The sequence below is a fragment of the Phlebotomus argentipes genome, unplaced genomic scaffold (assembly GCF_947086385.1).
Source record: "Phlebotomus argentipes unplaced genomic scaffold, Phlebotomus argentipes genome assembly contig_15, whole genome shotgun sequence".
NCBI classification, from domain to species: Eukaryota; Metazoa; Arthropoda; class Insecta; order Diptera; family Psychodidae; genus Phlebotomus; species Phlebotomus argentipes.
This window is the reverse complement of record NW_026776181.1, coordinates 8,609,871-8,626,770: the sequence shown is the minus strand read 5'-3', so window position 1 is coordinate 8,626,770 and position 16,900 is coordinate 8,609,871. Positions and strand designations below refer to the sequence as shown.

The window sequence follows — 16,900 nt, the reverse complement described above, 5'->3', positions numbered from 1 at the left end:
TTCAAGATTGTTAAGAAACCCGTGATTTATCGCTCGTCAACTCACAAGCATGGCATTTGTGTCCATCTGAGGCAGGCGCCAATGTTCTCCTCCGGACTCCCCTTGTTGTTGCCGTCACCAAAGTGAAACCCAATCCCGAACGGTGTTACTGACGTCTCGATGCGACAGGGCGTCTGTCCCGGCGGACACAGGCTGCTGCCACAGTGCACTGGTCGGCACATGGAGACGTCGCTGGCCCCAATGAAGTCCTCCACAATGCACGGCAGCGTCATTCGATCCGAGCAGAACGGGAAGAATTGGCGTCCCTCGCGGTCCCCAATGCTCCTCCAATTTCTGAAGATTGATTGCCAGGAAGGAAGTTGGTATTATGGTAAATTGATTAAATTAATCTTCCTGCAATCTAATCGCAATCTGTGTGCTGAATGGATAAATAAATTGATCAGCCGCCACAACACAATTTATACTCAAGGACGAAGCATGGACTTTGGCAATATCCTCGTACCGCAACGATAAAATAAGATATTCTAACATGATAGGGGCATTCAAGTAAGTCAATTGCGATAAATGTATAATTTCTGTTTCAAATAATGGAAATTAAACATAAAAATATCTCTTTAATGCGTTTCCATGTAAAAAAAAAGAGTCCTTTTCCAGAAAGCGCTGCAGACAAGATGATTTTTAGTTACATCTCCCAAAAATCCGAGGCTCTATCTCTGCACAGATGTGAAGCTTTCACATGGCAAAGCTCAGCGAATGTATTCCACTAACAAGACAACACAAACACCGCACACATCTCTTTGACGACTCTCTGTATACCTACTGAAGTCATTCCCTTGTACAATTTATATCCAAGAAAACACATTTTGCCATGAAGCTTTCACATGGTTCAGAGTGCAGATGAAATGTGTGTAAAGCAGCGAGGCAAAAAGCTATCGTCAACGGGAAGATTCAATTGGAGGAAAAAACAAAATCCTCTTCAGAATCCCATCCATGTAACGAGGTTCTAAAGCGAGAATAGTTGAAGTAATTCACATGGATTTTTGCCTCTCTCAAACACTTTGACGAATTATCCGGGCGAAAAGAGAGCAAGAAGGAATGCTGTACTACTGAAGACGGTGAAAATGTGGCGGAAATTGAGGCCTTAAGAGTTGGTAGTAGAATAGATTAGGAAATATGCTGTGACAATTTACCTGAAGGAGAAGAAAGATGTGAGGGTGCTGAAAAAGCCTCCACCTCCGGATCCTTCCGCCTCGTCAGCCGCATCATCAGCCACATTATCCACTTCGTCATTTGCCCCGCCATCAGACACATCATCAGCCACGGCTTCCGGTGGCGCTGCGGGATCAGCATCCGGAAGGCCATCTCCTGCTCCCTCGGCCGCAGAATCTGACGCTCCCGCATTTGTCGCACCATCTGTCACCACTGAATCCGATAAGGGACCTCCACTGCCTGGTGGAGCGCTGTTCACTGTGCCCGCTGGGACTCCAGCCGACCCAGCGCCAGCTCCTCCACCCCCAAATGCTCCGGGAACTCCTCCTGCTCCTGCTCCAGCACCGGGATAGCCATACCCGGGATACCCTCCATACCCGTACATCTGCTGTCGCTGCCCTATGCGGAAGGAGAAGGGATTGCACGGCTCGTAAGCAATGGAGCACATCCCAGTCTCCTGTCGAATGCATGCGCGATAGTTCTGATTTGCCAGATGTCTCCCGTTCTCGGCATAGTTGAAGGTCTGGATGAGACCCTCGCTGCCTGTGAAGTATTGCAGACATCCCGCTGGCGCTCTCTGGCTGAAGGGAATTTGAGCCACGCGGATCTCCCAGAGGCGCGGCAGGAATGCAGACTCGGTGAAGTTCATGAGGACTTCAACCGTCCGGGACACCACGTCTGTCTCCGACATTTGGCGTCCTGGCGGTCTCGCGAGTGACTCAAGATCGTAGTAGACTGGAAGGAGAAGCTTACGTTGTGAAAACTTAGGCAATTTCACGAATACACACTGAAGACTCACTGTGCTGTCCACTGTTCTGACCGCAGATCTTGAAGTCAGTGTGCGCCGAGACGCCCGATATGACACTGAAGAGATCGCCCTCGCAGATGCCCGTCCAGCGATTAGGCTGCCCCAGCTGAAAGTGGATGAAGTCAAATCTGAGCTGACTGATGTCCTCGTCAATCATCTTTATCTTGAGTCTGCAACTCTTCACGTCGCGCGACATAACGCCCGGGAAACTCGGCGAAACTATGTAGGTGATATTGTTGGAGACTTCCTGATCGCAAGTGGCGATAACTGCGTATTCAAAGAAGAAATTTAGGCCATGTTATTTGAGTAACTTTTCACATGAGTGGGAAGAGCAGAATGATGGCGAGAATAAGCTTTTGTCAGGAAGTTTTATGGAGCAAGATTGGAGGAAGACGACACAGGGATTAAAGTTTGTGCACGCACAATCTCTCCCTTTTCCGGGCTTGAACACTAAAGCGTAGAATTCTATTCGATAAAGATTTTTCACTCTTTAAATTCACATTCAAATACTATTTTATCTATATAAATTCATTCATTTTTGTCATTCAAACACCATCACTTTCCACAGAATGAGAAAGAAAAGTTCACAAGTCGCTATAAACTTTAGTTTAAGTGTTCAAATTGTGTTCAAGATCTTTTGTCACAAAAGAATGTTTATATAAGACAACTTGGCTTTTAGTGTTTCATGAATAGACGGAAAAATTATCAAAGAAAATCCGTCAAATAATTATAGTCATGCCATCTTATAAGAGCAAGTTCCTTGTCACATTGTTCCTCTTTCACTGTCATTCTCGCATCCGCTGTGAGTGTGCAAATAATATGAAATGTATAAGATGAGATTCTTCACTTTTTCATCAAATGGAAAATTGTGGTGTGCAACAAGAAGTGCGCAAAAGTTGAATTCATTCCCTTTCTCGTTCAAAACTATGCTATTGGATGCAAAGAGAATACGAGAAAAAGTTCTCATAATTCCCTTCACTTGAGAAATACGACGCGCTTCTATGGAAAAACTTTAAAGTCACAATTAAAATCGTGATGAGCTTCAAGAAGTCTCATCCGGCGTGCTTAATAACCACAATCGTACTCGCCAATGAGCAAGTAATTAACCCAAATCACTAGAGAAGATCAATATGTCACTCTCTCTTCAAACACATTGCAAGAACTGCAGATAAGTGCAAACTTTATGCTCAAAATATGTATAGTGAATAAATGTGAATGTAAATTTAAGTTGTGCAAAAGGCCACCTGAATTTTAATTCACATTTAATTGTTTGCACAAAATTGAATGCGTCATATATTAATCATTTACTTAAAAGCATACGTGCATTATGGCAGTGCAGATGAATTTATGGATATTTTTCGCCATTTTAATCCGAAAAACATCAAATATAAAATTGTAGCGCATTATCTGCAAAGAATTGCCATGCAAAATGTTTAATTTAGCTTCCACTGGCCGTATGTCATTAAAAATTGAAAATTAATATCGAAAATTCACTTTTCTGTCATCATCCATTTTTCATGTTAGATTTTATCCACTGAAATATGCTTTTACGGTGAAAATGATCTGTCGCCAAAATAGTAATGATGTGTGTGCATAAGAAAAGCAATTAGACAAGTGCACATGTTGCCAATATTGCCGTGAGATGTTCGTTCATTTGGCTGGCAAGACTGTTAAGATGATGAGTTTTAGAAGTAAGGAAAGCACACAAGTCATCGCGTACAATGATTGTCATAGGAAGTTTGCTCGACTTTTCAATAAGAACACAACGCATAAGATCAAGATGACAAATTTCTGCAGTATAACTTAATCACATAGTTAGGAAAATTTGAGCTTCTTCCACGTCAGATGATTTGCTTGTTAATTTTATGAGCTCATTGAAGTGTGAAGTGTTAAAAGTTGTTGCCGAAAGAGTTGCTGTGCATCAGAAGAGATGGTTTGGGAGGAACTTTTTACTGTTTACATAAACAACACAAAGTTAATCATGGTAGAGCGAAAAGAGGTAACAAAGTTTTGCCATGGATGAACAGTATAATGTCCACTTCGTGAATGATAAGAAAACCCATGTGCAAAAAAGATGCAATTCACCCAAACACACCAGCAGTTCTTGTGGATGAAAGAAAAAGTTAGAGCAATTTCATTGGGAGAATCTCATTTTTATTGCGATGCGCGCATTTCAAAAGATGCTGAAGAAGCGTTTGGGAATAAAATTGTGAGTGGCGAAAAAACTTTCGAGAGAAGAACAGCGATGAAAGTCAGCGCGATTTGGGCGAGAGTTTTGGGATCAGCGGATAAAAAAGAGAGTGGTCAACTTACAGACGCAGCAGACACCGAAGCCCAGGGCACAATCGCCGTTGGACGTCCCACCTTGCAGGCGGCATTCGTAGACATTGAGGCAGATTCCAGACCGTCGACCGTCACTCGAGAGGCACTCTTCGCTCACCGGAGCAGCAAAGAAGCCCAACACTGGGATGGCGAAAGTGAAAAGTCAGCAGAACCACTAAAATCCCTTTTAATTTGAAATCTCTTCGCGGCAATTGTGGCGCGATCATTACTTAACAGCCCGAGGCTGTGTTACGCGACCGCACAAGAGATTATGCGGTCGGAAGTGTGTCTCACCTTTCGACGAGCGACTGGCTGACTTTGTCGCATTGCTCGAGATTCTCGCGTTCGCCTCACTCTGAACACTATTGCTCGGCGAGTCGCCCCAAATATCGATGTCCATCAAATTGGGCGGCGCTCCTCCACAGGTGACCGAGAGGCATAACAACACACCGAAAACCCTCCATCCAGACATTCTCTCCCGCTGCTGACTAGTTCTGGTTCACTTAACACGAGACTCAGTAAATGGCAAAGGGACTCCGAGCTATAAGCGGACGTCGCACATATCTTATCGTGTCACGCTGAGTGCAAATTGACTAATCACGGTGCTAATCGCCCACCTGAAGAGTTTCGGCGGTGAAAGCGGAAGCACTGTTGCAAATGAAGCGCGCGATCTGACTAGCTCGAGCGACAACAAACTACTGATCACAGCGATCATCCGGAATGATGCCGCATCCCAGAAAGTGGGTCATTCATCTCTGAGTCACCTTGGCCTCGGTGTTGACCAGGTGCGCGTCTCAGGTGAGAACCACTGCAAAGGCGCAAGAGACACCGGAATGACTTAGCGCACCAGGACAGGCTCCAGATTTTGCAGACATTTATAGTAAAAGATTTGTGTGCTGTGATCTTATGGAATCGTGTATTGAGTCAGGATTTCATTTACTGTGCACATTGGCACGTGGCCGCTATCCAGTAGATCCTCACGCGCCACAACGAGCGCAGAGATTCCGGAAGCAGGGAAGAAGTGGCTGCGTCATCGTCGAAGCGCTCATCGCTGAGGGTGTTCTGGTTGGTGCGGTGCGTGAGGATGTGCACCTTGAAGGGCACCTCTTTGCAGCGCGAACCGCGCCAGCACTTCCGGGAGCTGTCCTCGCGATTCAGGCACACTGCATTCATGAGATACCGCGGGAAGCTGTTGAAGCCCATGTCAATTACGTCGTATTTGGTCTGGCAAGCGCACGAAGGCAGATAGTGGGATTTGAATTCCTGTAAGAGAGTCCACGAGCGGATTAAGCGGATGAAATTGCACTTGGGCGATCAGGAGTGAGCGAGATTGTAAATTTCGCCTACCACGTGATAATCTCGCAAAAGTCACACTTACTAATAAAACACTTTTCTTCTGCCATTATCGTCTCCTTCACTATATGTATAAATCCATTTGTTATCTAAGCAATAGTGCCAATCACAGCTAATGAGATAGTGAGGAGTTAAGAGCAAATCTTCACTTACAGTCTCTGTGTAGTCTTTGCGTTTCTCCATCTCCTTCCCGGCGACATCCTTGCCTGTGATGAGCGATAGGAAATTGAACTTGTCGTCTCTGGAGGACTTCTTCTCTGGCACCTGTTCGAGCAAGGCTGCGATGCAGGCGGAATCCGAGGCGTCGCACTGGAGTCCTGGCGGTGGCCTAACTGCCGGATAGTCAAACGAATCCTCAGCACTTCCATGAATGGGTGAGTTGAGAGCACTACCCGCGACAACAGCAACAGCGAGAGTGGCGAGAAGCTGAAAGTATTGTCCAGCGCTAACCAGCAGAATTATCTCCGCACAGCGTGCTTACCAGTGATCCCATGTTGATAGAACTGCCGTGCTAGCGGAGCTGGCCAGTCCTTTTATACACCTGAAACTGCATCCCACTTATGGATATTTTCATGAATGGCTGTCATGGTGACTGTCCATCATCTTCATGCACGAGGATTGGGTTTCAGCGAAAACATCCTCTAATTAAGCAACAAAACACACAACCTCAGGACAAAAGGACTCAAAGAATGCCAAGTGCTAAAAATAATCAACTGTATTGAAAGTCAAGACTCGATGACGACAAAGTCTCTCTTTTCCGGATTGCGGAACACGCAATTTCCAGCAATCCAGGTGGAACACACTTCCAGGTCATCGTTGAGTAGCACCAGATCCGCATCAGCACCGAAGTTCAGTGTACCCTTGCTTTCCGCGATTCCCAGACACTTGGCTGGCGTCAGCGAAGCCGCTTCCAGAGCGAAAACCACTCCACATTGTGCGGATTTCAGAAAAATCCTCACGCACTCATCCATGGGCGCAATGCTTCCGCAGAGAGTCTTCGTTCCGGCCACGTAAGCTCTGCCACCAGAGACGTCCACAGTCATCTGGCCAATGTGATGTGTTCCCTCGGCGAGACCCATCGCCGAAACTGCGTCCGTCACGAGAATCAAACCCTCGGGATGGACTCTGTGGGCGATTCTAAGTGCCGCCGGATGAGTGTGAATCCCATCTGAAATGATCCCGAAGTAGATGGTTTTCTCCGGAGGAATGGCATTGGATGCCAAGAGACCAACAATTCCCGGATCTCTGTGATGAAACTGGAAGACAAATAGAGTATGAAATGAAATCAATTGACCAGAAGAGAAAGCAAGAAACTTACGGGCAGCATTGCATTGAAGAGATGAGTGATGAGAGTCGCTCCGTGATTGCAGGCTATTTCTCCCTCCTTCAAGTTAGCCATTGTGTGTCCCAGAGACACAGTTATTCCCCGTCGACAGAGCTCCTGGATCACTTCCTTGGCGTTCTCCTTCTCCGAAGCCAGCGTGACTATTGACACGTTGTCCAGTTGGCCGTAAATCTCAAGGAGAGAGTCAAATCCATTGCTGAAATCCCTTATGCAGCCCTCAGGATGGGCGCCTTTCTTGCTGGGGTTTATAAAGGGCCCTTCCAGATGAATTCCCAGGATTGTAGCTCCTTCCGCGCCGCCGGCAGTTCGTCCAATCTTGGGCATAACTTGCGAATACGTATCTTTGGGAGAAGTGACCAGAGTTGGGCAGAAGGATGTGACACCGTGAGAAAGAAGTCCTTTGGCAACCTTAGAAACGCCTTCCTCGACAGTCTCGACATCGTAGGAAAAATCCACTCCATAACCACCTGTCCGATGAGGGAAAGACAATCAGAAATCCGCCAAACAATCCACCCAGAGCTCCAGCTCACCATTTATCTGCAGGTCAATGAACCCAGGAGCAATTAGAGCTCCTTGGCAGTCGACCTGGACGTCGCTCTGTTGCTCCTCGTCGAAGAAAATCGCCAAGGGATCGATTATCTTCCCTCCGCGCACCCACAAGTCATCCTTCACGATGGAATGATTGCGGATGAGGCGGCAATTGCGAAACTGTATTAATTTCATGTCTTATCACACCAAGAATCACCGAAATATCACAGATTCCTCCTCTCGTCCGGAAGCAAACATAGAGACTTTCTCACTATAAATGCAGCCAAAAGCGACTATTAAAGTAGTTCAATGAGCGTCACATCACTAGATTGGATTATGTGCTCTCAATATTTGTGCCATAGACACATGATAAGCCGCTGATAAGGGAATTCTTGGGTTAAACATAAAGAGGAGGCCCAATTATTGCGAAAACCACAAACGGACACGACGTTTCCACACAGTTCCACACGACAACGAGTGTGAGCCGATGTTTTGTGGAACGGCTGAACCCATGGCAGCTTTCATTTATTACGCCGTGTAATTTATTCACACAAAAATTCAATCTGTTGCAGAAAACTAATATTAACACAGGAAAAAGCAGAAACACTGAACTTGCAGTTCAATTGGTGTAATTAATGTAGATCAATTAATTCTTTTATTTGTGAAATGTGTTCGGCAACAGGTTTATTTGCGACTCACACTTCTGACCTGTCATCCAATGTCAGAGGAAAGTTTGTAATTCGCGCTGCGTTGTTTTGGAAACCACCTTTTAATCCCTTTTTCACCGTCCACGATGCCTTCCGTGCAGCAGAATCTCATCCTGGGAAGCATCCTTGTGGTCTTCTTGGCCGCGACACTCAGTAAGTTCCGCCAAATGGCGAGTTGGCCGAGAAAAGCCAATGTTTGGGTTTTTGGGAGTGGCCCATTGATGAACTCTCTTTGGATTCCTTGCAGCTTCGGCGATCAGATGCTACCAGTGCTCCTCGCAGACTGACAAGAAGGGCGTGGACAGCTGTGGAGCCTACAAGTGGTTCAACAAAACCCAGCACATTGCCATCGAGTGCAACAGCGATGAGTCACACATGCCGGGATCTTTCTGCACGAAGATCGTTCAGCAAGGACCGCGTGGATTCATCTGTGAGTGTCCGGGAGGCACTCAGGTCTGTCCGGGATTTGCTAATGAGTATCTATTTGATTTCAGGGGATGGCAGGTGGCGACAGGTGATCCGGAGGTGCGCGTCTGTGGCCGACACAGGCGTCACGGGCGTCTGCAACTGGGGCGTGTATGAGAACGGCGTTTACTGGGAGGAGTGCTATTGCTCCGAAGACGCCTGCAACAAATCACCGAGTCTCAGCATTTCCAAAGGGCTCATTCCAGTGTTTCTCAGCATCCTCTCCTTCAGATTACTGTTCTAAGCGCCCTGAGAAGTTCACGAAAATTCGAAAAGAATCCGTCCATTCCCTCTAGGATATTCCGTCCGTAAGTACGAAGCTAGATTATTAGGATTTTGTATTTCACTTAGAGTATTAAAGTGTAATTAACTTGTATATGTGATTTTGCTGCTCAATTCACTCAAATTTGCCGCAGAGAGATCAAATTTTCCCCACGATGGATCTTTTTCCGATGAATTTGCCATGTAAACAAGAATCCCTTTATCCGGAATCTCCTTAATAGCTAGGAAAGTTCTTCTGTCTTCACTCCATTGCTGAATGTGATGAGGAACTTGAATCTGAACGGCATCAATACTTCCAGAAGGGTTTTCCTCTTCAAAAGTCCGAGATTCTGACATCACTTCGAGGAAATTCTTCAGAAAAAGGTTGCGATTTAGTTTAATGAGCCGATCTTCACGGTCCAGAGAGAGGCACTTGTCCAGGTACTTTTTGCAAATCTTCCTGTCCATCGGAGTGCGTAATTTTCTGAAGAAGGCAAATGCGATCTGGAAGTACGTCTGAAATTCCTCCTCGAGGACTTGCAGGACTTCTTCCTCGCTGACCTCAGAAATCTCGGTCATGATTCTCTGAATGAGATGGAGAACAAAAGTATTTGACTGGACTAAATTGCTGAGATTCAACTGGTTTGTTTCTCAACTACACACTGGAGCTTTCAGAGGAGCTTTTCTCCTCTCTTTCAACGTGGATTCTGCGCTTTTGTGCACCACCTGCGAGATTTTCTTTACTTCTCCTTGTAGAACTTGCGAGTCTTGCGGGTCAGCTTTATGTTTGCCGAGTTCAAGGATTGGCACGAGCTGTTGATTTGTTCCAGCGACAGATGCCTTTGTCAGGGCGAAGACTCATATGATAGAGACCACTTTGGCTAACTAAATGGTCCACAAGGGGAAGACTTTTTCCGTGCACACCACGAATGCCCGTCGGGCGCTGAGGGAATTGAGAAAATGTGTCTGTTTTGTGCCATATGCTGATCATTGTTCCGCTGAGAGTCATTGAGATGAGGAATTGTCCGGACAAATGTGCCTCTCAGCCACACTTTCGCCCCCTTTCCACACTAGTCTTCATGCCATCACACCACCTGACAATATAACTGATAGTTTCGCATATTTTTCCAGGCGATATCGTCACTCCTGTCGGCTGAAGAGAGCTGAAAGTGGACAAAAAATCATGAATAATCCATCATAGATTATTTCCTTCACACGTCCACAGTGCGAAAAAAATCATTAGGAGAGCTAATATTTTATCCCGAAGGGAGTCCTTGTTCCATATTTCTTGAGCTTTTCATCGGGAAAGTTGGCAAAGAGTCGCTAGAAGGGGGAGAAGCGGATAAAATTGAGATGAATGAATTATTATTTCATCCCTCTCAAACTCTGTCACCCTCGCTGTGGGGCGCTGCCTTTGTGAGGCAGCAATAATTTCAAGCTCATTTGACGCACAGTGGACGTGATTGAGACCCAAAAAGACCGATTATTGCCTTCGATTTGTACGATGGCTTGAATGCTTGGCTATGTGTAGCAATACTCAACAGCCACATACAATTAATCACTCCGCCGCCCCTTCGCCAACCCAAGAAAATTGACCAAAGGCTGCGCAACATGTCCTCGAAAGCATGAGGCAATCCAGCCAATGATATGCCAAAAGTAGAAGCATTTTCTGGAGAGCCGTTAATCCCAAATTGTTTGCCAAAACCATTAATTTCGGGGAAGTTTCTCGCCTGAACGAAACGTGGAGAATTTAAATTGACGTCATTTTTACATTTGATATATTCAATTATTAATTAAAAAGCATCAGAAAACTCCTTTTACCCCCTTCGGTCGGACAAGACATTGTCAAGCTCTTAATTTCTTCTTCTGAAAGGGAGGAAAAGAAGCACTAGTGAAACCAAATTATATTGAAAAAAAATTAAGTGTTGTTCAATTTATGAAAAGAATAAATTCCTTTATTCGTACACCCTTTTATAACCATCGAGACCTTAGCACCTCTTTCTTCGGCTTTAGAGAGAGCTTTTTCATATTCCTGGTAACATAAAGGGCCCAACGTGTGTTGAATACTGGAAAACTCCCGGCTTACCTCCGGCAATATTGATTGAATGACCAAGATTTTTGTTCAAAGTTTAAATATAAAACGCTCGCAGCGTACAATGCGGACTCACCCTATCACAATGGCACGCATTGACCTCCAACCACCCCTACTAATGGTTGAATGATAAGCAAAGCTTTGCAATCTCATGCGAACATAATATGTCTCTATAATTATCCACCCAACGGTGGGGCTTCAGGCACGCAGATTTCGCAGAGATGAAAGCGTCTCCTCCAGGCTTCGGTGACCAAAATAGCCTGGAAAATCAAACTACACATCATTACGCTTCTCAATTTATAAGCTGCTTTACTGGAAAGTCCCTTCGTGCTCTATCAAGCGCAGAATTGCAGAAACATTGTACACGCGATGGCTCTTTTAATCCCCTTGCTTTCTGTGGAGACCACAAGTGTTTTGTACTGCATTCTTTGCACTCCTTTGTGCGCCGTAATCTCAGCAATGGTGTTTCTCTAACAACCACTTGCCATCGAGGATTTTCCATGCTTGATAGCTGATTTCATTTTAGATACACTCCATAATGTGTTCAATCCGAGAGCAACGTCGAAACAATTAAGTCATTAAATGAAAAAGTATACGGAGAAATTTAATACAAATCACAGGAGTATTTATTACCCCCTAATCTACCCTGGAAATGATAGGATCTGTGAAGGGATGTAATTGCCCTCAACATATCACAATGATTGATGGCTCTTTCCGGCTAATTTTTACCAATCCTCATTTATTAATTGAATTTTTCAAATAATGCCATATTCAGTGTTAATCATATGCGCAAAATAGTAATTAAATATTTCCGAATTATTGTGCACATTGTACACCTGCTGATAACTGAGATAAAAGCTCTATATTAATTACACCGCCATAGCAAAAGCAAATTGAATGGCCACGCATATCGGAAATAATATTCAATGATATATACGAGCTTTATGGGATATTTTAAAGCTCAATTACGCAGAAAATGGCATGTCTCCCGAAGGCCCAGCAAAATTGTCAAGTTTCGAGGCTCTTTATACATATCCACAAGAAGCATGAAATGCTGCGCAAATAGCGATCAACATTTTCCAATTCGTGAATTTCTCTTTCCGCTGCAAATCACTATGTGACATCTTGAGTCACAAGCAATTTATTGGATGTACCTCACGTGCCCCCGCCACGTTCGCATGGGTATTAAAAATTTAAACTACACCACCCGAAAGCAATTTTCGCTGGGAAATTTCCTTTAGGCACACATCAATTCATCGCTGATGCGAATGTTGTCACACGTGCAGTCAACAACCTCCAGGAGCGACTTTTTTGCATATTTATGGAATTTTGTGTTGTGTGTCAAGTAGTGTTTGTCAATTGCCTTCACGGTGGTTTATGCTGTGGATGTCGATAAAATTGAATTTATTGATGTATTTTGCTCTGGCTGGTCTAATTTAATTGGCAATATTCCAGTTTTTCTGAGGATAAGAATCGCAAACGTAGTTCCAAAATATTCAACCATCGAATCTTTCTAATGTGATACGATAGCAGTGGCGTAGCCGTGTGCCCTCCCTTACGCCAGTGAGCCATTTTCTCTGCGAAATAAAATGTGCGGTTGCAATATTCTGCCTTTAATGTGGGTGAAGATATGAAAATTTTGCTGAAATTCATTCCGAAAATGGGCGCCTCGCTTTGGGAATGCTCGGGGAGACCTTTTTGGTCCAATATCCGGCTTCCGGATCGCTATTCACATGCAGAATCAAAACGCCACGGATTTTGAATGGCATGGAATAGTGAATCCTTCCATAGCCAACTTCCGCTCTACATTTTCACACAGGCAAAACCACACAAGCCACGGCTTAATGTGGTTAACATACGAATCCTCTCAGCAGAAAACATACATGCGGTACAATATTGGAGAATTAATGGTGAAAAGTATTTTCAATTGTGTAACATGGGGAATATGTGTATATTTTTGCCGTCTCCTTTCGCTCTTTCACACTTGAGACTGCAGAGGAGCTGGGCCTGATCGATACGACCTGAATTTATTCACAAAACTCCTACACACTTTCATACGCAGTCAGCATCAGCGGAGGACCCAAACTTTCATCCTCGTCTATAATATCTAGCGTTGGGCTTACCAAATAAAGCAGAAAATTTATCGTTTCTGGCTATTTGAGAGCTCTTCCTTCTTGCCATGATGTGTGAAAATACGTCGTTTAGTTCAAAGAATGTCGAAGGCTCATGAGGGCGAAAAAGGGATTTGTCGCGATTCCACTTCCATTCCCAGAGATAAGCACAATTTTCCCATCGCTTCTCTCTCTTTCTCACTCTCTCTCCAAACTAGGAAACGGAAAACACCCATATTTTTGGCTAAGAGACCCCCTGATTGATCGTTTAGTAGAGAGACTGTGATTCTGGGAACTGCCAAGCATCATATTTCTGAACTGCGGGAAAACCTCAGAAATTTACTAATTAATCATGGGGAGTGGGAGGAAAATGAATCAACAAAGTGGATAATGATGTTCATTCCCGAGGTACACTGAATAATTTATTTTAACTTGTGCCACTTGCCTATAGTGGGAGTTGAGAGGGCTTGATTGTAGATACTGATCCATAATTTGCTTCCTATCAATCATGAATTCAGTTCTATTTTCAGATTTGCCCATATTAATTTTAATGGCTGCACACAATTTCAATTAATTTCTCTCTCCCAACTAGGAGATTAATTTAGACAGACACACCCATAAAGTTTTAAGAAAATTAGGGCCCAAATTAGCTGCGTATATTTTCAATTATATTTTAATTTTCCCACACTTTGCACAATTTTTACCGAAAAACAACTTTGCGCTGTTCCCACTCAAAGAGGGGGAGACGCTATAATTTGTTCCGAAATACAATCCCCTTCATCGATGGAGCTTTTGTACTCGGCGCCCTTTTATCGATACGCCGGGACACTCGCAGAAATTAGTGTGATAGAATGGCGCACATAATGAGCCGCGATGGGCAGCGATTGTGAAAGGTCGGAGGTTTTATTTTGCAGCTCTCTGACCTGAGCTTGAGGGTGGAAAATGTATTCATACATCCTTAAAGAGGATAAGATAGAACGAATGGTGGAATTTGTTATTTATGCTCAAGTGAAATTGCGGAGATGATGGAGACGTGAAGGGTCAAATGGGTGGAAATGTGAGGGTACATGGAGGCCTCCTTTCAGCCAGAATGTTCATCTTTGTTGGGTGCAAAAAAAAACACACAGGAAGTGAGATGCGAAAGGGGAATAAAAAGTATGAGAAATGTGTTGTTCTACACGTTTAATAAAGCTCCCCGGCATTCACAAGCTATTCCTGATGTCATGAATATTTATTTTTCGCAAAATGGAGCTTTTTATTCTTAAGCTCTCCGGGACGGACCTGTGGGGGTGAAATATTGCGGATGAGTGAATTTAAATGACAAAGCATTTTGGGCGTCGGTTTAGGGTATTTGAGGCCAATTTGAGGAGATTCCCTCCATAGACAGGGAGGCCAGCCTTTCGCGCGCTCAACACTCCTTTGGGCTGTGGTTTAATTAAAAAAAAGCACTGACCCAAGACATTTTGCGCAATTTCCTCCTCGTCAGGAATGCGCTCCTGTGTGAAAAGAATTATGTAATGAAAATTTTGACGTTGTGAGTACTTAAGGCATGACAGAACACTCATTACAGCCCTGAATTCGGGGGTGGCAGAAAGTCAGGGGCAATAAATCAATTAACACTGAGTGGATGGAGAGACGTGGCGGCGATTTATGGATAACACTACAATATCATTCAGCCGATGCTTGTGGCAGTGACAGTTGGACATTCACTGGTTAAGCTTTAAGTACACAAACGGAGTCATCCACTTGCAAGAAAGCACCAGAGCTGATGGCTAGTGCGGTGTGTGTGTGTGATCATAAAATAGATGTTATGTGGCGAGAATGTTCGACTTGGGGACCATAAATTAAAGTAAATTGTTATGAATTGTGAAGGTGACAACATATTAATTAAGCAGTGGAAAGCCATTCTCACCCCTCGCAATCAAGATGAATTTGCCACTGAGATTCCTGGACTATTAAAGCCGAGATTCCATCCATTAACGCTCCATCATCTTTAAGTATTGCCATGCAATGTTCGCCTGTGTGCCAAGAAATTGTCAATCGTTGGGACAACTTTCAAGCACATCGCTTGTGTATATTTCGTATACTCAAGAACATGAAAGCACTCGCAATTTCCGCAATGCTGGGGAGAAACGCGCCGAGAGAACGTGAAGGAGGATGAGGAGATGTAATTAAGTTGTGTCGTGGTTATCATTTTCATGCAGAGAAAGTCACTTTTGAATCGCTTCACAAACACATATTACCATTTTCATGAAAATTCACCTCGTCACTCTGCACTGTACATTTATAAACTCAAAGTATATTACTCGCAACACAATTAAAAACTTACCCCGCCAGACTCAAATCACTCCCTACTCAATTATTCACACATTTCCCATTATATACTATGATGCTTTCACTGCTGCACAGTTTACGAGGAATTTATAGTAAAAAATGCATTTCATCACTGTCAAGAGGATTTCAATTTTCTGTTTAAATGCTAATTTATTGAAATTTGCAGCGTCTATTGTAAATTTTAAATACACAACATGAAAACCAACTCGGAAATAAAATCACATCAACATTTTCAAAATTAATTATGGAGTTTTATTTTGAGAATTAAAATCATTAAAGTCAGCACTCAAAACTGCAATCAATCTGGATAGAATTAAACAATAAGCAAAATTATACCAAAACAACCACACATTATTCCACAACTTATATTTCGGCATAAACATTGGCTTGGGCAATTGACAGAGCAGTGAATTCGTATGTAAATATCAGAAATAAAGATAAATAGAGTCACAAATGGAAAAGTATGCGATTCAATAAATTTTCCTTAAGATAGTGTGAAACTCAAAATACAGGATGTGATAAGGATTGATCTTGTGATTGATTAACTTACTTTTTCAGTGTGCCGAAAGTTGTGTAGTATTCATCGCGAAATTCATCGTCGTGAGAGGGTTAACATGCTTGATAAGGCATACAAAATAATTCCAATGGACTTTCGCAAATACAATTGATGAGGAAATCTAAAGTAGATTTTCAAGTCCACATAAAATCACTGCCGAATGCTTTAAAATGGGATGAAAGCGACTGAGCTTTTCTTTCAATTTTCCATGGGAAACACTTTGGCTCAGCAACTGCCTAGGCAAATGACCTGAACGACCTTCCAAATGAACCCGGAATGCCTAAAATCCTGTGATCGTTGAAGCGTGATTCGCATAAATTCGGCAAATTTCCAGCCTAATTCAAATTGTATTAAGCGATCCGACGAAGGCATCCCAGCGTGTGGATGTTTTCACATGGCTCCGTACACAAAATTTCTAATCAATTTGTCCTCCATCTGTCGCCGCAGTGAAGATGATAAATTGAACCTCGCGCGCGCGTCTCGGTGGGTGAAATTCTCATGGATTTTGCAATCACGGTGTGGCGATGGCTCAGGAGAAGAAAGGAATCTTCAAAGAAAATTATCCAATTTTCCATTATCCACTTTTGGAGGGGTGAGTCAAGTCCAAACAATATGATTTATTGAATTGGACAAACCCACACCCCTTCGCACACCCATACTAAGTGACTGAGCGGATTTTTTCTGTCGGGAATGCAGAGCTATTCTAGCGAGGAATCAAATCACAAAAGTTATTCTTCCAATTTCCCACGTGGAAATCTCTTCGGTAGTCCTCTTGCTTATCCACCCGCTACGGTTAAATAGAAAAACTT

General features: G+C 43.7%; 4 protein-coding genes across 4 annotated transcripts; 1 reads left to right on the top strand and 3 right to left on the bottom strand.

The window, feature by feature from the left end:
• Positions 1–23: 23 nt before the first annotated feature.
• Positions 24–4,811, bottom strand: LOC132262407 (uncharacterized). Its single transcript, XM_059761680.1, has 5 exons — positions 4,634–4,811; positions 4,331–4,480; positions 2,009–2,284; positions 1,191–1,944; positions 24–333 (listed from the first exon to the last, which is right to left on the bottom strand). Exons 1-5 carry the CDS (start codon positions 4,809–4,811, stop codon positions 42–44), a joined length of 1,650 nt encoding a protein of 549 aa, XP_059617663.1. The 3' UTR covers positions 24–41.
• A 428-nt stretch (positions 4,812–5,239) lies between these two features.
• Positions 5,240–6,194, bottom strand: LOC132261770 (uncharacterized). The gene is made up of 3 exons (XM_059760736.1): positions 6,174–6,194; positions 5,846–6,118; positions 5,240–5,602 (listed from the first exon to the last, which is right to left on the bottom strand). Exons 1-3 carry the CDS (start codon positions 6,183–6,185, stop codon positions 5,276–5,278), a joined length of 612 nt encoding a protein of 203 aa, XP_059616719.1. The 5' UTR covers positions 6,186–6,194; the 3' UTR covers positions 5,240–5,275.
• On the bottom strand, positions 6,041–8,038 carry LOC132261769 (N-acetylglucosamine-6-phosphate deacetylase). The gene is made up of 3 exons (XM_059760735.1): positions 7,568–8,038; positions 7,011–7,504; positions 6,041–6,948 (listed from the first exon to the last, which is right to left on the bottom strand). Exons 1-3 carry the CDS (start codon positions 7,758–7,760, stop codon positions 6,418–6,420), a joined length of 1,218 nt encoding a protein of 405 aa, XP_059616718.1. The 5' UTR covers positions 7,761–8,038; the 3' UTR covers positions 6,041–6,417.
• A 233-nt stretch (positions 8,039–8,271) lies between these two features.
• LOC132262111 (uncharacterized) lies at positions 8,272–9,091 on the top strand. The gene is made up of 3 exons (XM_059761248.1): positions 8,272–8,425; positions 8,520–8,702; positions 8,767–9,091. Exons 1-3 carry the CDS (start codon positions 8,359–8,361, stop codon positions 8,979–8,981), a joined length of 465 nt encoding a protein of 154 aa, XP_059617231.1. The 5' UTR covers positions 8,272–8,358; the 3' UTR covers positions 8,982–9,091.
• Positions 9,092–16,900: the final 7,809 nt, after the last annotated feature.

Excerpts from the sequence above, each read along its gene's own strand:
- LOC132261770 (XM_059760736.1), bottom strand. Across the intron at positions 5,603-5,845 it reads GCAAAGACTACACAGAGACT|GAATTCAAATCCCACTATCT; the intron begins GTAAGTGAAGAT and ends ACTCTCTTACAG.
- LOC132262407 (XM_059761680.1), bottom strand. The coding sequence starts at position 4,811 with ATGTCTGGATGGAGGGTTTTCGGTGTGTTGTTATGCCTCTCGGTCACC. Across the intron at positions 2,285-4,330 it reads CTTCGGTGTCTGCTGCGTCT|TTATCGCCACTTGCGATCAG; the intron begins GTAAGTTGACCA and ends TTGAATACGCAG. Across the intron at positions 334-1,190 it reads ACATCTTTCTTCTCCTTCAG|AAATTGGAGGAGCATTGGGG; the intron begins GTAAATTGTCAC and ends ATCAATCTTCAG.
- LOC132261769 (XM_059760735.1), bottom strand. The coding sequence starts at position 7,760 with ATGAAATTAATACAGTTTCGCAATTGCCGCCTCATCCGCAATCATTCC. Across the intron at positions 7,505-7,567 it reads CATTGACCTGCAGATAAATG|GTGGTTATGGAGTGGATTTT; the intron begins GTGAGCTGGAGC and ends CTCATCGGACAG. Across the intron at positions 6,949-7,010 it reads TCTTCAATGCAATGCTGCCC|TTTCATCACAGAGATCCGGG; the intron begins GTAAGTTTCTTG and ends TTTGTCTTCCAG.
- LOC132262111 (XM_059761248.1), top strand. The coding sequence starts at position 8,359 with ATGCCTTCCGTGCAGCAGAATCTCATCCTGGGAAGCATCCTTGTGGTC. Across the intron at positions 8,426-8,519 it reads CTTCTTGGCCGCGACACTCA|CTTCGGCGATCAGATGCTAC; the intron begins GTAAGTTCCGCC and ends GATTCCTTGCAG. Across the intron at positions 8,703-8,766 it reads AGGACCGCGTGGATTCATCT|GGGATGGCAGGTGGCGACAG; the intron begins GTGAGTGTCCGG and ends ATTTGATTTCAG.